Source organism: Augochlora pura, chromosome 1 (assembly GCF_028453695.1).
Source record: "Augochlora pura isolate Apur16 chromosome 1, APUR_v2.2.1, whole genome shotgun sequence".
Taxonomy (NCBI): domain Eukaryota; kingdom Metazoa; phylum Arthropoda; class Insecta; order Hymenoptera; family Halictidae; genus Augochlora; species Augochlora pura.
The window spans coordinates 13890130-13914539 of record NC_135772.1 but is presented as its reverse complement, the minus strand read 5'-3'; the positions used below and the strand labels follow the sequence as shown (position 1 = coordinate 13914539).

The 24410-nt window shown below is 35.1% G+C and overlaps 2 protein-coding genes across 2 annotated transcripts; both read right to left on the bottom strand.

Moving 5' to 3' along the window:
* Positions 1 to 35: 35 nt before the first annotated feature.
* Positions 36 to 18169, bottom strand: Fasn1 (Fatty acid synthase 1). The gene is made up of 9 exons (XM_078185333.1): positions 17876 to 18169; positions 8744 to 8931; positions 8303 to 8656; positions 4915 to 8072; positions 4331 to 4781; positions 2385 to 4238; positions 1350 to 2266; positions 1014 to 1247; positions 36 to 907 (listed from the first exon to the last, which is right to left on the bottom strand). The coding sequence occupies exons 2-9, from the start codon at positions 8844 to 8846 to the stop codon at positions 806 to 808; spliced, it is 7173 nt and encodes a 2390-aa protein (XP_078041459.1). The 5' UTR covers positions 8847 to 8931; positions 17876 to 18169; the 3' UTR covers positions 36 to 805.
* A 2332-nt stretch (positions 18170 to 20501) lies between these two features.
* On the bottom strand, positions 20502 to 23800 carry LOC144472425 (dynein regulatory complex protein 11). The gene is made up of 10 exons (XM_078185499.1): positions 23297 to 23800; positions 23009 to 23219; positions 22658 to 22935; positions 22292 to 22601; positions 21939 to 22223; positions 21601 to 21845; positions 21227 to 21514; positions 21051 to 21143; positions 20854 to 20971; positions 20502 to 20777 (listed from the first exon to the last, which is right to left on the bottom strand). Exons 1-10 carry the CDS (start codon positions 23798 to 23800, stop codon positions 20665 to 20667), a joined length of 2445 nt encoding a protein of 814 aa, XP_078041625.1. The 3' UTR covers positions 20502 to 20664.
* Positions 23801 to 24410: the final 610 nt, after the last annotated feature.

Here is a 24410-nt window from a genome sequence, read left to right as displayed (position 1 = left end):
AAACATTGGTATATTCTAAAATAATAGAAAAAAACTCAATTTACTTAATGCTCTTTATTTGCTTATTAATATAATACAAGGAAAGATGTAACATATAACAAGTGCAGATTACATATGTTCAATGACAATCAGAATAGCTGGAAAAATTTACAATCTTTAACTTAGTAAACTTATTGTTACTAATGAAAAAAGCTATTATGAACGCTTATGAAAATTATCATTAGTTTCCTCTGTAAAATTTTTTACTAGTTGTACATATTTTTATTGTTTAAAAATGTCATGGATTCCCAGAGATCTAATTATGAAATGTCATTTGTTAATGCAAAATGGAACATATATATATATATATATATATATGTATGTATATATGCCATAGGTCTAAACAATGGTAACTTGTCCACTAGTAACCATTATAAAAATCTATGGACCTTAAAGGTACTTAAATATTTATACTTATAATCCGTTAAATAATTATAGTAATACCCGTTCGTACTACCTGACAAATATTACAAATGAAACAAAAAAGGTACCGCTAAAGTAATCTTGTTGTCATAGAAATTCGGTGTATAAATTAATGCGAGTGATGAATGAACAATGCGAGTGGAAACCTCAAGGGAAAAACATTTGTACAAAAGGAACTTTACACAGAATATCTAAGAGTTATTAAATATTAATAATTAAGTTGTAAGATGAGCTTTATCAATATTATTGTACATTGATACTTTCTACAACTTATCTATACGAAACTGATAAAGATTCGCGAGTTCCTCAACTCTCCGATGTTTTCATATAAGTAGATGTAAGTTTACGTTTCTAGCATCTTTGCTATTTCCTTGCCGTTATCTCCCGTCAACAAGGTTCTGTGGTTTCCAGGCAATTCTTCGATGTGTACCTCTTTGTTACAAATCTATATACATTTAATTAAGAAGATCAGTTTCTATTCATGTTCCCGATTTTATGATTAATGTTTGCCGCGAATTAAAATTTAGTAAATATTTAGACGTAACAATTACCTCTGATAGACCATAATCCTTCTTCAAATGAATAAAATTCTCTTGAATTCGTATTAACGTGATGTCTCCGTTAAATTTACAATGTGGGACATAGTAGTAAGCTGCCTGCAGCTTTTTGTGGAACAACATACCAGCACATATTAATTCTTCCTTGTTCAAGTCTTTGTTATTTATCGTCTCTACCATTTTGTCGAACACTTGGTCATCAGGTGTTTCCTTCAAAATATTATATGCCTGCAGAAATCAAAACCAATAATATAGCATAAATCACAGTAGTTGGCAAAGGTAATATTAATAACTGGTAGCACATAATATAAAGGGACAGAAATACGTTACCTCAATGAAACGGATCTTTTCATTAAACTGTTTAATGAAGAACGACAAAGTTTTCCTGCAATTGTCCTCAATGATGTCTGTTTTTGAGGCACTTGCATGTTTTCCAATTTCAACGCAATGCAATCTAACGAATTCTGGTGATCCGTCTAGTAGCGTTAAGACTACTTTTTCACCAGCAACTTCCAACTGCAGAGCCATTTCGAAGGCGACACAAGCTCCAAATGAATAGCCTACAATATGATATGGTCCCTTTTTCTGGATTTTCTTCATTTCCTGAATATAAAATTCTGCTAGTTTGCCCATGGTTTCCAACGGAGTATCTTGAACGCATTGGAAGCCCCAAGCAGGGCGATTCAATTCACTAGCCACGCCCTTCAGAGGATCGATCAATCCCTCGATAGCGTGAACAAAGAATAAAGGTGTTCCTTTCGAACCCTTCGTTTTCAGTTGAACAATGGATTCCATAGGGATAATATATGTACTATCAGCATGGTATAGGAAGTGCGTTTCTTCATCGTCCCCTTGTGCCTCATCTGCAACGTCAACCGCTCCGCTCTCGAATGATCTCAATTTATCGAACGTCAAGTTACGAATATCCTGTGCGGATAAAACTAGATCGTAGTTTCTTTCTAACGATTGTTTGATTTCTGTTCCCATTAAAGAATCCATTCCAAGATCGGCCAGAGTAACAGTGTAATTAATGCTTTCCAATTTTTTGATACCCAAGATATTGGCAACCGCCTGAACAATGCTGACTTTGTTGCTGGTGTCTTGACTCTTACGTTGATCCGCTACGCACATAGATGCCAGAACAGGATGGGGTTGCTGTAGGAAGACGTCCATGGTTTCTAAACAACTTCCAATACGCTGCGGCATAGTACCACCAATTTCCGTATCGTTACCGCCACCAACAGAGTCTAGAAAAGAGGCCAAACGTAAAGAAATATGTCACAAGCAGGTCTAACTTAATGCAAAAATACCGCAGTACTTTATGTGCCGCTGAGTACAAAGTATAAAAAATGAAAATGAATATACCTAAAATTAATCCCACATCTCCAATAGCTCCCCACTGAATAGCAAGACCAGGAAGACCGCTCGCCTGTCTCTGTTCTATTATTCTCTCCATGGCAGAGTTTGCAAGACCATAATTCGTCTGGCCAATGTTACCCCTGCCACACGAAACGGAGGAAAAGACGACGAAATAGTCTAGCAGAGAACACAACTTCCGTGATACTGCATCCAAACATTTGGTAGCAGAAACTTTGGGTGCCGCGACTTTATCGAAATCTTTCTCGTCGAGGTTCTCGAGCACGTTGTCGACTAGAACAGCCGCCAAATTGAATATACCACCAACGGGGGCGATTTTGCTGCTATCTTCAATGAGCTTCTTTGCTCCGGCCATCGTGGTCGCGTCAGCCGTTGAGATTGAAACATTCACGCCAGATTCGCGCCAACGTCGAACACACAGAGACTGGAAACCATTGCGTATACCAGATCGAGATGTCAATACTAAGTTTTTCGCGCCGCGGTTGATCATCCATTCAGCGAGTTCTGCACCGAATCCACCAAGACCGCCAACCAGTATGTAAGACTTGTTTGGATTCATATATGTGCGTGGAATGGCTGCTACAATTTTTGGTGCTGGGTGCGGTACAACCTTCTCCTTCTCTTCTTCGCGAATTTTCAACACAACTTTTCCTATGTGTTTACCAGTAGCCATAAACCTGAACGACTGTTCAATTTGTTGTTCTGAGAAAACAGTTGCTGGTAACGGACGAACAGCACCATTTTCCATACCTTCTTTTACAAGTCTGACTACTTCCTTTCTCTCGGGACCATCAATTTCACAGATGGCATCCAATAATATTCCGTGGAAAGCGGTGTTCTTCAAGAACAACGACATTCCTAAAGGTGCATCATTGGACAAATCGAATTTTCCAATCTCAAGGAATCGCCCACCCTCTGCGAGACACCTGATACTCGCCTGCAACTTTTCCTCAGCCAACGAATTGAGCACTACATCCACACCACGACCATTTGTCTCGTTTAATATTAATTGCTCGAAACTAGTATCTCGAGAATTGCCAATGTTTCTATCAGTCAATTGCGGGAACATGTCCTTCAAGAACTGTCGCTTTTCAGGCGTACCAACAGTAGTAAACACCTTGCAACCTGCATGTAGAGCTATGGAAATACTAGCCTGACCAACACCACCGCTACCAGCGTGAATGAGGACGCTTTCGCCACGTTTCAGACCTCCGCGAACAAACAAAGCGTAATAACTGGTGGCGTAAGCTACTGGAATTGTTGAAGCTTGTTCCAGAGTCCATTTGCTGGGTACAATCCATGAAAATCCAGAGTCCGCTACTACAGTGGTTGCTAAACCGCGTGCAGGTACCATTGCCATAACTCGTTCACCCTTTGAATTACGTCCAGAGAATTCAAGACCCAATATACAATCTTGATTAGCTAAGTTGCCGGGTAGAGCATCAGGTGGCAACTTTCCAGTGGCTAACATCACATCTCTGAAGTTTAATGGAGCGTAGTAAACATGGAAAAGCTCTGTTCCTACGGATTTCTCCGGCTGGTAATAACTCAAAGGACTTTCAATCCATCGCAAACTACTCAAATCGCCTCTGTACAAAGCGTTGATATATGCATGTTCAACTTGAAGAGACGATGCTCCCGTTTGCTGATCTAAGATTAAGTGACGATAGCTTCCCCAATTTCCTCCTTTCAATACATTGGCCATCAATTGTTTATTCAATTGCTCGGCATAGAATTTGTCTTTGATATTGAACTTTTGTGCTGTTTTGTCTTGGACAAACACATATCGCACGTTAGTACCACCTTCCTCACGGCGAATGCAATTCATAAGTCCAACCATACCTGAATAATGTAAATAATGTTATTACATACAATATTTTGTCAACGATAGTTCACAACTTTGGGCACATGTTACTGTATGTTTTCATACGTACCAAACAGCTCTTCGCCTTGATTAACTACAAGAATTTGTTGCTGCTCCGTTGCAGCTTTCTTCATGGCTGCTTTCAGATTTTCCACCCATTGGAAATTTTTCTCTGTTATTTGGACGATCATCGGTTCTGCCAACTGTTCCGTTTTCTTCAGTAAAATATATGACTTTCCATGGGTAACCTGTTTAGCTACATGTGTCAGATTGGCGGTCTTCAGGCTGTTCAAATTAACCAAACTGGATTCTTCGAGCAGCACGAAGCCTCCTGCCTTCAAACTATTGGTCAGATTTTTCAATGCGGATTCGGCATTTTTGGACAATATATTCGTAGCCACAACAAAATGTAAATCTTGTCCCACGGTTGTGGCATTTACATCCTTGTGGACAACTTTTACATTCTCCACGTTTAAGGTAGCATATTGTTCTGTGTTGGCTGCAACGACCTGGTAGTCAACCTAGAACGAAAATAATTCGTGAGAGATAGTTTAATACTTCCAGCTCAAATATGGATTTTTATGCAATTTAAAAAATTTTATATTTGAATATTTATGCTTATATTTTTGAATTTTTATATTTAATTTTACTTACAGTGACACTGGGTTCGCTGTACAGAATGTCCAATATAGTGTTTACAAAAAGAGCATCTGCAGGACGGTCGTCAGCTACTTCCACAGCTTTCATCTTCAATGCTGCCAAGTTTTCACGAACAATTTGCAATAAGACAGTAAGGGCGTTCACTTTAGCCTTTTCAGGGTCATCCACCGTTGGTTTCGGGTTAACGTAAGGTATGAATGTATATTTTTCATACTTGGGAGGAATTTGAGATTGCTGTCTTCTTGGGGCTAAAGATGCTTTCATCTTTCTGATTTCAACACCGCCAGATTTCACAACATCAATATTCTTGTAACAATGGACTGGAAGAGTCTCGTCTTCTTTCAGATTATTCACTAATTCCATATGGACGACAGGATTAACAGCAACATACTGTATACGAGTTGGTAAATGCAAGGATCTGGTATCTTTTTGTAGGATGGTAATCTGAAGCATGGTATCCATGAATGATATCCAATTGGTCCATAGAAGTTTTCCATTGCCACCGCGATTGCTAGCAGATTTTATACCCTGGAACTTTCCAGTATATTCATATCCTCGCAATCTAAGCTCCTTGTAAACATCTTTGGTATCCAACTCCAACAATTCAGGATCATTTCGTACATCTGGCGTGGGAAGATTCAACAGCATTTTCTCTGTATTCTCCGGTACAGATATCTTCCCAGTTACTACCACGGACCCATTTTCACAGATCTCGAATTCATTGGTTCCCATGAATATATTAATAAAGAATTTAACTGATCCTTCTTTAGGCATGATAGTAGCACGCAAGAGTTTTACGTTTTCAAACACAACTGGCAATTTCTCGAAGTCAACGTTGCGTAATTTTGCGTACGTTCTCCATGCGAGTACCAAGTAACCTGTAGCTGGGAAAAGAACTCTTCCGTCAATCGTATGCCCAGCTATGTAAGCGTCTGATTCCTTGGACAGGTCGAATTCAATCACGCTTTCGCCGGAAAGACCATCGGCCTTACAGAAATCGGCTACCATCCATTCAGTGGAGTGATCCCATTTAATCAGGGAGTTCAGCATTGGTGTTCCACGGCCAACAGGATAACTAATGGGGGGGTACAGTTTAGATATCTTGGGCTGTGCACCAGCCACGTACAATTTTCCTAAGTTTTCGAGCAAAAAGAATAAATTATCCTTGTGGTCACGTTTATGCAAGCCAATGTTGGTCACATTTTTCCCAAGCGACCTGCGTAAAATTGCCTGTAACAAACAGTGCGGTGCAATTTCTATCGCAATTGCATTTTCGGGTACATGAGTCAATCCTTGCTTAAACAGTACAGGCGACAACAAGTTGTTCACGTGGTAAGCTGCCGAACTAAATTGTGCTAGTGGGCTGTCCCAACCTCCATCAGGTATGGACGTAGAGATCCACTTAGAAGAACGCGGTTTGGGATTAGGAATAATCCTTTCCAAAGCCGAGCGCAAATTCTGGCCAGCGGCAGCCATGTATTTGCTGTGGAACGCAACACCACTGCTGTCTACCAATCGTACAAAAATGTCTTCCTTCTTTAATTCTTCCACAAACTTTTTCATAGCAGGAAGTGCTCCGGAAATGGTTGTAGAATCACTAGAGTTGTTACAAGCTGGATACACATCCGGTGGACATCGTTTTTTAGCCTCTTCCCAACTAATTCCTACAGCAGCCATAGCTCCTGCTGGCAATTTTGAATCCAGAATGGACCTTCCTCGCCAGTAGGCAGCCAAAATCGTTTGTTCCGGTGTGAAAGTACCATCAGCGTATGCGCATCCCAGTTCACCGACCGAGTGCCCAATGATACCGTCTGGATGAATGCCCAAGTATGCCAAGAGGTCTACAAGGGCAACTTGAATAGCTGCTATCGATATGAAGCAGTGGACAACATTTTCAACAAAAGATTCGGCTGTTGAATTCAGAATGACGTCCATCAGATCAATCCCTTCGGGTTTCAGAGCATCGGCGCAACGAAGCAAGCTTCGCTTGAATGGTTCAATGCAAAGCAAGTCCTTACCCATGCCTGCCCATTGTGAACCCATACCAGAAAATACAAACCAAACAGGACGTTTTTCTGAACCATTTATTTGATTGGTTTCTTCAGCTCCAGCAGTTCCCAATACGGAATAACCCCGGTAAAGATGACCAGGTATGTTCATCGCGTAAGTATCATGAAGAAGAGCAGTAAACTCATCGTCCTTCTTATATTCTTTGGCTTTGTCTAGAAGAACCTGTACAGCCTCCTCTGTCCGGCCAGATACAGTGATTAGTTTGGGTATTTTACTATCTAAAACTGGAGATAGCTTTGGTTTCGGATTACTACGAAGAAGTACGTGTGCGTTAGCTCCGCCAAAACCGAAGGAATTTACAGCAACTAAACCACCCTTCCATGGCATATTTTTATCTACAACTTGAATGCTACCATCGTGCAGTGCAGGTATATCCTTGTTTGGATTTTTGAAATGAAGATTACCCGGTATCACTCCCGCTTCCATAGCGATTAACATTTTCGCCATAGAACACATTCCACTGGCCGGTTCCGCATGACCTAAATTCGATTTTACTGAACCAATGAGAAGAGGAGTTTTCCTTCCTTTACAGAACAAATTAGCGATAGAGTTGATTTCTTGAGGATCGCCGACCTTTGTGCCAGTTCCGTGTGCTTCCACATACACAACATCTGCTGGATTCACACCAGCTTCCGCGTATACCTCACGCATCATCTTATTTTGCATCTGCCCGTTGGGGAACGTGATTCCCTCAACTTTGTTGCCATCTGTGTTAGTCTTGGAATGTATAACGGTGGCGTAAACTCTTCGTGCGTCCTTCAACTTTTGTAAAAACAAGACACCGATAGTCTCAGATCTGACATAACCCTTTCCATCGGCATCAAATGCTTTGCATGCGCCGTCTGCTGACAACATGCTTAATCTATGAAATTCGAGAGATGACGTGGGCTTCAACAAAAGACTGCACCCAGCTACGATAGCTGCATCACACTCTCCTGCGCGCATCGCGCTAATTGCTTGATGCATACCGTACAATGCCGACGAACAAGCTGTGTCTATCGCGTAACTTGGCCCATTAAAATCAAAAGCGAAAGACACCCTGTTAGGGAACATGGCTCTGCAGCATCCGGTCAAACCGTACCCTGTGAAAATAGATAGTAAAGTAAATATATAATGAAAACAAAATAATTGTTGAATTTGTATGAGGATTGTATGTCAAGTGTAACCATTTAAGGTCAAATTCCGGTAATTTAATGTTTTCTTACAATGACACGTCTAATCGAGATAGTACGACATCACCTGATTCATCATGTACATAATTTAATAAATTATGCACTTTTTTACGCTATAGAAAAAGTTTAGTAGATCGCACCATTAATTGCTTCTGGATCTTTCGTCCACATCTCGTTCGTCTCGGAGGCAGAAACACCGACGAAAACGCCAGTCTTCGAGCCTCTAATCTCTTGTGGATTAATACCAGCATCGACAATGGCCTCGTACGTTGTTTCCAGGAGCAATCGAAGTTGTGGATCCATCAAATGTGCTTGTTTGGCGTGGACACCAAAAAAGGTGGCATCAAAGTGTTTGATATCCTTTAATTTTCCTGTTCTTTTTGGTAAACCATAAATACCGGCTGTCCATCGACGTTCATCGTCGGTGATCATATCAATACCCTCGAATAAATTTGCTTTTAACTCCTCTGGGTTATCAGACTCTGGAAAACGGCCTGAAAAAAATAACGAATGTGTTAGATCTTACGTTCCATGTTCGATTTCTTTCTTCACGCGATCAAAGGAAAGAAATTATTCGTTACCTGAAAAACCGCTGATGACGATGTCATCCTTGAGGAGTTGTGAGTTACCATTCACTGGTTCCCTAGCGATGGGGCTGTTTGCGCTTTCAAATTGGGCCGGCATTTTGACTGGTAAGTTGTTATGACAATTCGTCTAAACAGTCGTGTTTGCAGAATGTATCAGCCGCGGGAGCCTAGTGGACAGTAAGCTGAAAACATTCATATGTATTTGTTACTGTATGGATATTAATAAATCGCTTTGCTGGTATGGCAAGATTGAATTTCTATTTATGCGTGCATTACATGTGAATGTTGCATAGTTAAATATATTTGAAATATTAAACTATTTCAAAAATCTATTTCTCCCAAATTCTGATGATCACCGCGCATGATCATTGCTCTTTCTATAATGAATATCTGAAATAATTTAGTATTTGTCTATATTTGCATCGTTATGGTTAATATCAGATTTTAAATTACGTGCGCGCATAAATTAAAGTCTGAGATTAAGCTTCCCTTAAAATTATATCTAAATACGGAAATAGCATATTCAAATATATTTAACTACGTAACATTTATATGTAATTTTTATTTCAAAAAATGTTTACTTGTTATTCTATATAAGAAAAATATTTATAATCCATTTACTATTTGAAAAATCTATTTTTCGAAATTCTATTTTCTAGCACCAGCCCTGGTGATTGTAATACAATGATTATAGGTTCAAATAAATATTTTTAAAGTTCCTTCTCTATCACGATTTCTGTATCCACATATGCTATACATTCTTAAAACTGGTGGTCTAGTCTCATTATAGAAATGAATAAAGTTTTAAAAGTCACTATAAATTCTCTTTTACACATTATCTTTCATGTTGACATTAACGGATTAAAACGATAAAAAAATAGCATTTTCATAATAAATAAATAAACCACGTAAAGTTTTTTTTCTCAGTTAATTACAATTGCAAATCTTATTTAGATACCGGACGGTGTGTGATGCTTACTGCGGCCATTTAGCCTCCTTAAATGTCTCGGTAATTGTATTAGATTACCGACGGCAACTGCCTCCTCTGCTCGACTGATTGAGCGATTTGAATTGAACCGGCTGTCGTACAAAGTGAATTCGGTTATGATTTTCTTCGATCACGCTACCGTGCGAGAATTTTCCTACCTGACCTGTGCCGCATTAGCGTCAACGTTTTTTACCGATATTTCCCGTGGGCAATAATTATTTTTCAAATAACGTCAAGATGATTATGCAACGCAGCGCATGTATTCCTTACTTTTTTCTTCCTCAAACACATTATTATAAGCCACTAATTTTCATATCACGTTGTAGAAATCAGAACGTGAGAAAAATTTACAAAACAGTAAATGTAATCATTAGGGAATTGGCCAAGTAGGTTAGCAATAACGATCGATTCACGATTCGTAAAAATCTTTGTTCCAAAACAAAACAGTTTCATGCTATCGTTACATTTTCATGTCTTTCCATTACTCTATTAATGTAATATTTTTAATGATTAATATTTCCTAAACGGAATATAGTAAATAAAGCTTAGCGAATAATATTTAATTAATTAATTAGGAATATAATGTTAACTGGTAGTATTGAGATAATTAAAATATCATTTTGAACCAGATTTACCTACCTAACTACATATCTACTTCAAAAGTGTAATGCCAATTCAATTCGGTTAGCGAAACTGATTAATATCACCAGATGTTATGTAATTGACCTAAGATAGCATGTTTATAATTGATCGAAATTAATATGATACTCTTGCTACGGAAAGTGTTCCATTAACGCTGTCAACGGATACCGTTATCAAAAATAAAATAGTCTGCTGAACCTGGAAAAGATACGATTCTAAGTAAACAATTTCGTTCGCATATAAATAAATGAAAAAATGTTTAGATAATAGACACTTAATTAATAAAATTATGTGATGCAGTGAATACAGAATATAGTTTAATAGTTTATAGTTTAGGGCATTTTATCTCTAATTTTTTTCTAATAGTCGTAAACATTGTGATTAAAATAATTTAAGAATCGTTAGTCTCACCCTTCGTATGTCATAATGCCTACAATTTTGCCATTAAACACTATCTATTAACAGTTTCAATTGATTACATGACGAGTATCTATTTTCTGTTGCAGGTAATATTATAGTAAATCTCTGAAATAATAACATTTTTCTGTCCATCACATTGGTAGAATTAAACGTAAAATTTTGATATTTGTTATTTATAAGAGGAAACTGATACAGAAAGGAAATAAATGAGTAAGAATGTAATCAATTAAAAATAAGTAGTTATAAATGTAATATTATTTGATGAATATAAAATAAAATTTTTAATTAGCATTTGATTAAGGTAAGATTTTAATCAGTACGTAATTTTGCATTGTGCACTTCCTCATTGTTCATCTATTACAATCAGTCAATAATTTCCAAACACTGGCGAAATGCTTTCAGATAAAAGACTACTCGTATGGAAAAGTATATGAGACGTCTCGATTAAATGATCAGCGTTTTCGTTGAAACAAATGAATTCTATCAAAAATGAATCAGCATGATTGTTTTCTTTCCATTACTGTCAGAGGTTCAGGCAAAAGGTGTAAACTTGTCTGTAATTCATATAACTTTGTCAAGCACAGTTCAATTTTGTTTACCTTTCAATAACCATTAAGCGATACTTTTAATATGCTGAACACGAAACTCAAAATTGTTTGAGATTATCGGACATTTAACTTTCGACAAAAAATTAAATTTAAAAATTTCAGAATCATTTCTGCTTTATTGTAAAATTTACGTCCAACGATTCTGTAGATTTTTCGAAACATAACATGTTCGAAGAATATGTAAAAAAGCCGTGATGCCGTTTGATGCCAGTCAACAAATTGATAATTTGACTTCTTTTTAAAATCAAATCTAAACGTTCAAAGTAAAGAAAAAATATTATTTCTCTGATTTAAAAAAATTTGTACCATTATTTATTGACTAGTTAACTAGATAGTTAAATCTTTAAATAGGTTAAGATTAATAAGAATCGGTGAGCGAAACAAAAAATTAATGATGAACAATGTAATCAGTAGATCATGTAATCAGTAGATGTAATCAGACATAATCTTTATGTAAAATCAAAACTTTCCATACCATTTATAAAGTATACAAGCCAAATAACTTTTTTCCTAATAATAATATTAGATACTAGCAAACCGGGCGAACTTCGTTTCGCCACCAGATGGTTTCGTTTTTTGTAATATTTCGTTTGGGGATTAAAAGATGAAGAAAAGTTATTTTTTTTGTTTTATAAACCATATTGGTTTGTAGTACATGCTATGTATCAGAGATGGCGCTGTATGTGAAAAATGATTTTCCCTGTTTTCCTGCTTTTCTGTTGAAATTTTTCCAGAATTTTGGTTGCTATAAACCTCACGGAGCCCGAGACCTTTCCAACGAATGCAAAACCGTGGAAATCGGTTCGTGCGTTCTGGAGTTATAGCGTCAGGAGGGAAAACTCGACTTATTTTTATATAATAGATAACAAATATTAAATAATATAATTATGTGATATAATATTTTACTGTTCACAGGCTGTTCAATTTTGAAGTAAAGTCTGGTGACGTAACTACACACACACGTAAGTATTCAGTCTAGTGAAATTAAAATTATAATTTCGTTCTCTTTCTTATCTATACGCAGACCAGGGACATTTGAATTCGATCGTTTTTCAACAATTACGTGTACGTAATATCAAAATAAATGTATGTAAGTGGTTATGAGACCTTCCGTAAAATATAGTAGCGTAAGTATTAATTAATGGCCGTAGTACTTGTGGACTATAACTTTGCTGAACTAAAACCAGATGAAAACACATAGAGAAGAAAAGAAAGTTTTCATAATTCATGTGACATGATTTTTTATTGCAAAATTAATTACTGTCCCTGCTAGTTTCCGTGTTATCGGTTTTTTTTTTTTTAAAAAGGTAACACATGAATCATTTGTACGACTTAAAAATAAAAACGATTCACCTTTGCTTTGTTTCACGATCTAAATGTTCAATTATTGCACTCAAGAACAGACGTCAAACGGAATCTGAATATTAGACAAAAAAATATACCTACTCGTTGAATAATCCGAAGAATTTGCGTTTCTTTCCGAGGTGATACGTATAAATTAAAACGTAATAGAAAACATACGATCCGTGACCGGTTTGACCCAAGGATAGTGAGAAATCGGCCGACTATAATCAATGATACATTGTAACATATACATTAGCATTTATTAATACACGATGCCCAGCTTTTCCTAATCCGTTAACGTCATCGGACAGTTTCAATGGTATCTCTTAATTTGAGGTTTTTTTACAGCGAGAGGAAAGTTCACGGACAGTGGCGCGATCATCATCGCGTGATACTGATAGACACGACTCCTCTCGTGAGATCGTTTAATCGTTGCAAAATTAAAAAATTCGAATCTTAGATGTCGCAACGAGATAACCTTTCATCAACGAATTTATCCACTTGACATTAGTTATTGGAGCAATTGATCGGTAATTACATTAAAAATTTTGTCCGCACGCTTCTCACATTATAATACGTTATTTCAGATGATCGCTCGGTCTCTACCGCGAATCTCGTGTGTTGCGAAACTTTTTTAGCAATGCGACACCTGTTTTTATCATTTTTCGCGATACCTTCTTACACGGCAAAATTAACAAGATCCATTCTGAATGCAGCCGTGACGACGAAACATCTTATATTTCGTCTAAGAAAAGCAAATTAATTTTACGTACATTATTACATACAACAAAACTAAATGCAACATCTACTTATACAAAAACTATCCAAAATATTCAATTAATCTGTTACAACTTTTAAAAAAGTAATAAGATAGAAAATAGATGTCGTTTACGGTTTAATATAATATTTGGCTCTGTGGTTTTTGTTTCGACCATAAGTTAATAGCGCAACGGCCTCGTCGATGATAGTTCTATACCATTCTAATCAGCCGATACAAGATATTGGAGTCCTCACCACGCCATATTGAACACAACAGAATTTGTTTATGTAAATTGAGAAGCGGTGACATAACGTATACGGAAAATGGTGGCCGCAGTAACGTATGTACGAAGACTTTCAGTTTGCATATTCATTACGTAGTTCAAGTAGCACGCGTGAATAATAGCTAAACAATTTTTTACTGACAATGAATGAAATGATCGAAATCGTTATTGCACGTCGCATTGTGCGTGTCTTCTGGTAATTCTATTGATCCAAACATTATAAATCAGATGTAACGATAACACATTCATCTTTAATAATACTAATGTTTTTAACGTTTTCAATTTCACCTGGCCTTTTCTATCATAAATTAATGAAAACTGCATACACATCATATTATATAATCATATACATCATCTAATCTATATTTTACGGTACGTAGTAACAGAAAACGAATTAATTTTTATTTAAATAACGTATGTGGATTCAACACAAATGTATCAATGTATATTATAGAATGGAATGTAAAATATATCTATGAATTGCTACTAAGCACATTCAAAGCGTGTATAATATATTTTAGGAAATGACTAAAAGGCGCATACACATAATAACCTTAAATCTATAAAAAGTTAAGTTTTAGACATAAAGTTTAGTAGCACGTTTACGACTTATTTTTTTATGTAGAAAATGACAGTCTGCAATTAAATTCTTATTCACAGAAAAAGCAGCAAAAGAAATGTTCTTGTATTTTTGCGTAAAATTGTCCCATTAACTTTTAAATAGTTTGTAGATTAGTTCTACTTAAAATAAAATTTTCTATTTTCTTTGAAACTGTTAAACAAATTATTTGTTGTTGAAGAATCAAGATGAATTCACACAATGGAAATAGAAAGGGATGAAAATATTCCATTTCAGATCCCTTCTTTTACAATTACCGGCTACTATAATTCCAAAAATATTTCTAATAAAAATAATTTAAAAAATTCATTTACTCATGTGCACGTTGCTTGTAATTTTTATGAAAAAACTAAAGTGCGTTACTATATTTACTTAAGCAAATTGCTCAAAGTTTAAACTTTCAACGATCGCTTTGACTTTGGCATTGAAGACTTCAGTAATGAATATTAAACGTTTGAGTTAGGAATTAGTACTCAAGAGTACCACGTACAAAGTTTGAATTTTTGTAAGATTATTTCTTTTCCATTCGAGAACTATAGATCTTTCAAAACTTCAATTTTTAGATAACCCGTATGTTAATAAATTCGACAACTTCTGTCAGCTGAATAATGTATCCTCGAACGAATATAGCTACTCTTAAAAATTCTCAAAGAAATGTCTTGATAAGGATAATATTCGCATAATTAGGTAGCATGTACTTGTAAATTCGTATTATCTATTTCTTACAGACCATGAAATATCTAGTATTTAAAATTACATTTTGAACTATTTCTGGTTTCAATACCTTAAATTGAAAGTGGACGTCACATATTATCACGAGAAAAATTATGCTGATCAGTAGCATACTCTTTGGCCCATCATGTTTAAAGTGAGCGTGCCACGAGCGTTCCTCACGATACAGAGGTAAACACGGCTAGCCTTGAAATATAACACGAAGTTTATCTGAAACGACGATTCCGTTAAATCGGTCGATTCCTTGTCGTTCACGCAGTTTCGAAGACGCACGATAAAGGGATCTACTGACACGGAAATACATAGATAAGAAAAATCCTACACCTCTTTTTCCACAATACTTCAACCTTCAAAAGACAGACTGGTTGATATTATACGCACGTGGATTATAATTTCTTTAGTAATTAATGCTTTCCAATGCTAAAGAAGAAAGATTTTTGCTGATTTACCTCATAATTCACATAAATAAGACAGCAAGAATGAGTCGTAGAATTTAAAGAAATGCAAACACAGGTTATACCAACTATATTTGTAGTTTCTCTTAAACATTAATATTCTGATGGAACATTTTAACGTTACAATTTGTTTAATTAATGTGAGTTTAATCGGCAATTAAATTAAGAATAAAATATTAAAATAGGATGCAGCAATCAGGCCTCTAACTTCGATATCAAGTATACGAATTTGTTGATCATTATGCATACAATGGACCTGAATACATTATACTGTGACGAGGCGAGCAAGTGTCGTCGGTTTCCTTCCACTAACACATCCGATTACGCAATTGGCAAGAAAGAAGCCACTTTTCGCACGATCAGTACGTAATAGGCTGCAGAGAAAGTGTGATATCATCTTTTAATCGTAATCCACGTGGCTAACCTTCGTGTAGAAGGTATCAGATTTATCGTCTGCGGTATCGTTTATTTGAGGCCCATGCGTCAAATTATTCCACCGCCCGAAAAAAAATATGGTAAGAGAAAAACGTTAGCCTCAGATCACTGCTCGGTTCACGAGTCAATCACGTGGCGCACAACGGACATGCGCGCTGAACCAAAATCGCAGAGATCGAAGATAATACGAATCGAAATTTTACACATGAGCACATGTAGGTGGAACTACGTGACCAAAATTCCGTAACTCAGAACAAATATAGTAAAATATTAATGATTCCTTAATTTATCCTGTTTGATAAGAGTTTAGACAAATTATTCTTCTTCTTAGAAAGTACCAAAGAATGCTTTTATATTGCATAATGACAAAATTGCTTGTTGAAAGAAATCTATTAATAGACTCTGAACAATAATGATTTAATTTTTTTTTTGGAATTATGTAAGTTAATAATATTTTTATTTCAATTTCTATTAATTAATTGCAATTTTATATTGATTTTGATTTATATTCGATTTATTTCACGGATAGGTAACACATGACCAACCTATAGATAGGATGACAAAAATCGTTAACTTAAACGAGGTCTTTCGCTTCAACATTTTCTGAACGGATAAACTACGGTGCGAACTATGCGAACAGTCCTTCAACTTGAAATGTTAATAGAGATTAAACAAGTCTTCACCTTCGCGACGACTGAAGCACCTACGAAGGAATTATTTAACTGTGTGTTCTAGCATGACCAATATTAACCTTATTTAACGAGAAAACTAATATTTTCTGAAAATCAAAAACAAATTGTTACATAATCATTTAAAACATTCTGCAACAACAATATCTAATTATAATATTAACTTTCAAGTGTTTATTTTGATATATTTTTAAAATTTACATAGTACTTGTAAACAATCGTGCCAAGATTTAGTTTGGAAGTTTACTATATCATAATGTAAAAGTCCACAATGATCCAGCAATGACAGTGGTCAATTACCTTCCTTCCTTAAAAGATAATTTACCGACTATGAGTCCGAAGCAGCATAAGTACACTACTGCACTGCTGGTTAGTGAAGATGCAGAGTATGCGACGCAGTAGTAAAAGTTTACACTAGTCAGACGTAAAACGTTTTCCAAGATTACATACTTACAACGTGTAGATGAGAAAAATAAATTTGTAAAGCGAAGTTTACTTCGTGTGACACGTTGATGTTACTAAGGAAGTGCATGTCGTATTCTCATTGTGAGAAAACGGAACAGTTACTCTACCTGGACTACCTGTGCCCGTTATTGCGAACTGAGACTAAATCGCTGATTCGCTTCGTAAGTAACTTTCACACAACCGATTGTTATAAATGACATCGTCTATCTCGTTTTTCAATTCTGATCTCATAGCGTAAAAATTAATCTGGCGTATCAGTAAGAAAACCGCGATTTTTATCAACGCAATACAGCTATTAGAAGTGTCTTTCCGCGAAGTAATCAAACTGCGATAAACGGAATGTTTACAGTGCTAGACACGCAAAACTTCGTAACAGTGAAGAATTCCTATCACTCGACTACATTAAATTTTAACATACCTATGTATGTATCAATTCCGGCAAATAAAAGACTTCCAGCATCAGTTAAACCAACACTACTTAATAATGTGATTATATGATATAGTTGTACTCAAACACACTATGATATTGACTTGTAATATGAGATCATCCGTTACAACGTTCAATGTCGTTCCTAACGGTCGCCGACAACGCGATACGACTTATACCCTTCATGTTTTTTTGTAAGAATTCCTTCATCCGTGATTGTCAAATTTGTATAAATGTAACATATTTTCGAATGACTCACCTCACACGTGGATACAATCCTGGTAAACGATTCAAATTTAGTTTCCTCTTGTCACCGGAAAATCCTGCGTCGACAGTTGTACACAATGAAATTTGTCTACAACGAAAGAGGGTGGATCCAACCGACCGACCTATACTGTCTGCGCTGAAGGAACAATGGAATGTATTTAATTGTTACAGGCTAAGAAAAATGATTTCTCTGTTCGACTGTTTCTAGGCGACGACGTGCCGTTGTTCCCTATTATCAATAACCGGCACAAGCGTCGCGAACACGTCGCAGAGAACTGGCTAGCGTCTACCTCGCCAGCATCTCGTTATTATTGAATTGGACAGACCATGTGGTCTGACATCAGACCATGTGTTGTTGACCAATGGGAAACCGAGTTTCCGGTACGCAGGCGCACTACGAATGGACCGGCGTTCTCGTCTTCTGTCACGAATATTCCGCTTTTTCGTTGAACTGTGCCTACTTCTTCAGCTGACCAAGCTTCTCCGATCGATCAGCCGTGGAATCCGTTGTCGAGATTGATTTGTGAACATGCAGTTGTCACATGTCGACCTTACGCGTTTTTCTTTTTACATAACTTTAGTATTATCAATTACGATAACTACCCGTGGAATAGTTGGTAATAAAACGGGTGTCGCGAGGGATCGATACCCCTGTGCCAGTAACGTAATCTCATATTGCGGGTATGTTTGAGAGATGGTCAAAGTCGTCTCATATTTACTTATGATTTAAGTATCCCGTGTTACCCGAACAATGTTTTATTGAATATTACGTATATTTTTATGAAATATCAGTGCGCGAGATACTAATATGCAAGTTATTGGTGCAGATTATGGTTTCTATTTCATTTACATTGATAGAAGTTATTATTACAATATTCACATAATTATTAATATATATACACTTTTGACGTTGTTATAACAATTGCCTCTATTGCTCCAACTACATCGTTTGAGATTTTGTAAAACTTGGTGTTAGAATTATTTTAATACTACCGGCGTATAAAATAATCTTATAATTATGGTATTGGAAATATACAATATATATTGCGATCGTTTAACGTTTGTAAGAGCCTCATACCAATCTGTCTCGAAATGACGTCTGATGCTCTAATACACAATTGATATCGCTAACATAATTACTAAACAAATTATATTTACAGTCCTACTTAAAAAATGTTCGTGTTATTTATCAAATATAAAACAATGAAATGTTAGTAGATATAAAAATTAAAATCTCTCTATTAGGATCTTATTTACGCAGACAACTCTTCGTTTATTTATAGTAAATCATATATATTTGAATTCCAACAAATTTCAATAAGGAAGAAGAAAAGTAAATACGTATTATGACTACTCGATAAAATAACGTAGAGGTCTTTGCCACTAGTCGTTAGCACAAGCCTGTTGCCTGCGTGTTGTATCACGTGAACCGAAGAAAGAAACATATAACCTGTGTAACTCCAGACTTAACGAGACTTTTGTACTACGATGCGAAGCTAACGGAGGCATCCTACTTGTCTCTTTCACAAAGCCGGGTTCATGAATAAAAACGGGCCGAATCGTAATTGTGCCGGCCCTAACTCGACCTCACATTGTCGAAGATGTTATCTGTTGCTATCTGTCGCTTCCTTTGACTTCATCATATTCCCTTAACCTGTTAACCGGGTCATTTTTTTAAAGTTTATTTCCTTTAAACATAAATTTAACAAAATATCAATTAAAATGATTCGTAGCGATAATGAGTCTTAACAAATACAAACAAAGAGTTTACTCGCATTTTCCTGATACGTACCCGAAAAATATTTATTGTAAATAAAACAATCGTTGCTAAAGTAAAGAATTAACAGTTTTTCTGTCTATTCCATACGTGATTCATTTTGTTTATATGGCGAGCTCATTAAACACAAAAAGCTATTTAATTACTACTGATTTTATACAAAGAAATTTAATGGTCATGTGAAGGAGTTAACGCAATCGTGTAAAATTGATAGTGCTGTGGGATATGAGGCTACTGTTAGAACCGAATTTGAAATATCTTATCGATCCATGTACGGAAGGCCAGACGACTTAATCGCTATGATGAAAAAAGAATATGGAAACAAATATTTTTATTTACTTATAAAGGTTACATCATCAAATTACAATTAAGATAAAACAAGAAATAGAAGAGGGAGTAACTAACTGAACATTTATGTATACATACATATAATGTGCTAAGGGGACAAAAATATTTTCAACTGTGCATTCATATAGTATATTGTCATTATTAAGAATGATAGAAAAGGGATGTAGGAAATATTTCTTCGGAATATTCTTGTGTGTTCATGATCTTTTTAGAATTCAATTGTAGGTAACTTTCCACGTTTCATGAAACTTTAACCGAGTATAAACAATTTTCGCGCGTCATCATGTTTACTCTTACTTATGTATACCAATTGTTTCTTCATTCATTTTTGCATTGACTCCTTTTTAATACAAGATGAAGTGATTAAAAAAGATAACAGGCGATATCACACGATACTTTATTTTTTGCAGTCCAATTGGAAATTATATAAATCATCTATCGATGAAAATCCAACGTAAACGTACCTGTTTAAAATTGGTAATTAGGTAATATGAATTTTAATGGTATATCGGTTTTTTTTAATTTATGCTAATGTTGCTAAAAGTTATGTAAACTTTTTATGTGCGTTGTATAAAGCTCGAAAGAAATAGAATTAATGTTATAAGTAACATGAAAACGGCAAATGAATTTTTTGTTAATGTTATTAACGAATGTATTCATGACTTCTTTCCTTTTCTTTTTTTCTTTTCGTTCGCTTCCTCTAATTGTTGCAATTCTAGTTCTTGCCTGCGTTGTTTTTTGCGATATATTGGCGTTTTTGTGAGCCATGCTGCACAGAGAGGTAAGAACAATGGTCATTATAGATTACATTGCCATCATTAAAATTATGTATTATTGTACACTACCTAAGAAAGCATCTTCTTCTTCTCTATAAACTGGATCCTTTACGCTCAGCGCATTTATTAATTCAACATGAGTTAAAGGATGAGTTCGTAATTGGACCTTTCGTTTTGTGGTCATTACCTATACTTCAATGCAATATTACTAAGAAATGAAAATAAAAATATACTAGACGCAAATATTATCGCTATAATTTTAATACCTCGTTAATTGATGCTAGTACGGTACCAATAGTAAAACCATCGCAAATTTTTGTCATAACGGACGTATCAAATTGTCTATTAATTCCAGAATACTATAAATAAAAAATAAGTATGTATAAATGTTTCTATTAGATGTGGATGTGTAATGTAGTTTTATAAGTAAATGAAGTCTGACTTTGTGCAATAAATCTTTCCACACAAGAGACATGCTCCCATAATCTGGCCTGGGAATATATATGACTTTATCATAAGTTTGATATAAAAGTTTCTGATCTGCATCCCATGGGAAGCTTGTTGTTCCAATGAAAATTACTCTATCTTCATTTGTAATGTTCTTCACTAATTTAGGTAAATCTTTTTTTAATCGTTTTGGATCAGTTTTATCTGTTTTTGGAACTTTTTTAACAAATGGTTTTTCAGCTGTATCCATAAATATTACTGATGGCTGTAATAGACGTGATACCTTCATGTAGAAAGACGAAATGTACATGAAATATAAATAGTTACTTAAAATTATTCATTATAGAAGTAAACATGAAGTAACAACACCTTTGATATTAAATGAACAAGCATGATCAATCCTGATTTTCCAGGATATTTTCCAGCAATATTGGCTGGTGTAATATCAAATAATGTGGCACCAAGTTCTGTACAAATTGCATTAACTAACATCTTTTTACCACTACCATGTGGTCCAGCTAATAACACTGATCTTACTAAAGGTGTAAGTTCTCTAAGAGTACTGTTTCCCAGAGGAAGTATGCAGTATTCCGCTATTAATTGTCTTATGTCTCCTATAGATTTAAACAATTTCAGGATATTAAAGAGCCAAACTAGAGTAAAGAGATATATCCTAAAGTTTTTCAATTTATCATAAGGTACTCAACCAATTGCTGGCAAAGGATCTTTTCCTTCCTCTCTTAAACTATTATTGATGAAAGACTTCTCGCCTTTGAAATCATTAAGTGCAACTTCTGGATGAAGCTTAATAATGCCTTGTGTCAACAATTCTTCAAATAGTGACTCTGTTGTTCTATCAGGAGTTAAATCCTTTTCTTTTCTTTTCTTATTTTTCTTTCCACTACGACGAATTCGTTTCTGTGTTTTTTTTGTACGTTTACCTTTCAACCCTTTATCTCTATCCAATGCATTTTGTAATGCTTCAATATCACCTGTAAGAAATTTTATCTTCTAAGTAGAATGAAAGTGTTGAAATATTGCAATACATATAAAATTATACCTCTTAGAGCTTGATCTACAACAACTCTAACTTCATGTTCAACTTCATCAGTTTTTTCTTTTTCTATCATATTTACATATGGTATTTGCGCAGTATTCATAGATTCATCTTTATTTTTCCACACATCCTGAAATTCTTGGTTAGCGTGTACTAATTGTGCTAAAAAATTAGAAGGAATTAACTTAAAGCTTTGTTCCGTTTCTTCTTCTGATTGTTCAGTTTCACTGTCTTTTTTTGCTTTTGATTTCTTCGATTTTTTTGATTCCTTTGAGGATACTGCTGTAGACTTGCTTATAGTGCTTTCGGTTCCCTAAGTAGAGAACAATGATCAAACAGTTATCTGCATAACAGGACTATTAATTTTACCTGTCTACTAAATATAATTCTAGATCCTCCACTCTCAACAGATGGCAAATCTGGAATTTTTCCAGTTTGTTGAAAATATGTATTTATCCAGTTTCGAATATCTCTTCTAATATTCTCCTCCATTATACCACTCTTTTCTTTTTGGATCTGCTCTTTAGTCTCAGTCAATAAAGTTTCATATAATTTTTGATACTCAATTTGTTTTTCATATCTCTCTTGTTTAATTTTCTCTGCTTGTCTAGCAGTTTCAGTGATTTCTTGACTAGGTTGAAGCATACCTTTGAATATATAATATAAATGAAAGTTTTTCAATTCGTTTAGTTATGTATTTATATACCAATAAATAGTTACCAATAAGTAACATTTCATCCAGACGTCTTTTCCGAACTTTCCTTCTAGTAACATATCCTTTCCACACTTTTTGAATTTTCATTGCAGCTGTTTTTTCAGACAATACGCACAAGATATCCATTTCTGGTTTGACTGTCGATCTCTCTTTCATTTTACGGATTTCTTTCATAAATTGAAATCTTAACCGTCCCTGTCTTGCACGTTCATGAGCCTTAAATGAGAATTATTTAATTTAAAATTGATTAAACAATATCAAATACATGTAATTGTTCGTTGTTAGATCGGCACCTGTATAAGTTTTACAGCTTCCAATTCGCTCATTTGTTTTGGCAATACCATTTCATCTAATGCATCAATAGATCTCAAAGTACTTTCTATAAAATTTCGCTTTTCCTCGATTTCTTTCAAGTGTTCTCTTCGAAAATATCTAGGCAATTGTATTTCAATTTCTTGTGGCGTAATATTTAAATTGATTAGAATGTCATCAAAGTAAGTGTATTCCGATAGATCTATTTCAACTAAATCGTGTTTCAGTTCCAAAATCCTACCAAGACAGGAATCCAGTAACTGTCTTATTAATAATCGTTTTTGTGGCTGCACCACTAGATCGTAGCATGTCTCAAGCTTGTTAGCAATAATAATGTATTTTACGTACAATTCAGAATATATGTTACGAGCTTTTTTACAGTCTCGTTGCGGCTTCGCGTTTTGCAAATTCGTGTCCACTTGAATTAATTCATTTAATGCTGTTTGTGCATCTTTCCAAAGTTTATCATATGTCACGTTGGACATAATTAAAATTTTGATGCAAACAAAATGTTGTGATCTTTGTTACTTGTTTAAGAATGCATCGAATGATAATAAAAGAAGACGAAGTTCCCTTTATATTCGGTATTGTTAGGGATCTTTGGTATCTCAGCAACGGCGAAAAAGCGGAAATACATATGTGTCTGAACAACGGCTGCATGAGTATATAATAGATTTCATGTAACATACTAACAGTAAAATTAATGTAAAACACATCTACTTTAATTATTACTTACAGATATATATGTGTATATACATATTTCTTGTTAAATCACGTGTAAAATAAGAAGTGCTTTTTTTCAAATTTCGAAGTATCAACTATTGGTAATTTTTATTACTACTTCATCATTTGGACTTTAATAACAAGGCGAAATTTTATATATATTATAGTAATGTGTAATTCTAAATCGTGCTTTTACGGTAAAAGAATAAAATAAATGTTCAGTAATTAAATAATTCGATTTCAATTTGCTATAAATTAGTAATTCGTTTTGAGTTAGAATGCGTAGATTTGGTAAATTCTGTTTATAAAAGGTTTATTAACTAGGTGCTTCATAAGAAATATAAACAAAAATTATCTTCACTTCTTAGTATT

Bases quoted from the DNA above. Each gene is read 5' to 3' on its own strand.
- Fasn1 (XM_078185333.1), bottom strand. From the start codon at position 8,846: ATGCCGGCCCAATTTGAAAGCGCAAACAGCCCCATCGCTAGGGAACCA. The intron at 4,239-4,330 runs GTACGTATGAAA...TACATTATTCAG, and splicing joins TCAAGGCGAAGAGCTGTTTG to GTATGGTTGGACTTATGAAT. The intron at 1,248-1,349 runs GTAACGTATTTC...TGATTTCTGCAG, and splicing joins AAAAGATCCGTTTCATTGAG to GCATATAATATTTTGAAGGA.
- LOC144472425 (XM_078185499.1), bottom strand. From the start codon at position 23,800: ATGTCCAACGTGACATATGATAAACTTTGGAAAGATGCACAAACAGCA. The intron at 22,224-22,291 runs GTATAATTTTAT...AATTTCTTACAG, and splicing joins TGTAGATCAAGCTCTAAGAG to GTGATATTGAAGCATTACAA. The intron at 20,778-20,853 runs GTAGTGTACAAT...CTCTCTGTGCAG, and splicing joins AGAAGAAGATGCTTTCTTAG to CATGGCTCACAAAAACGCCA.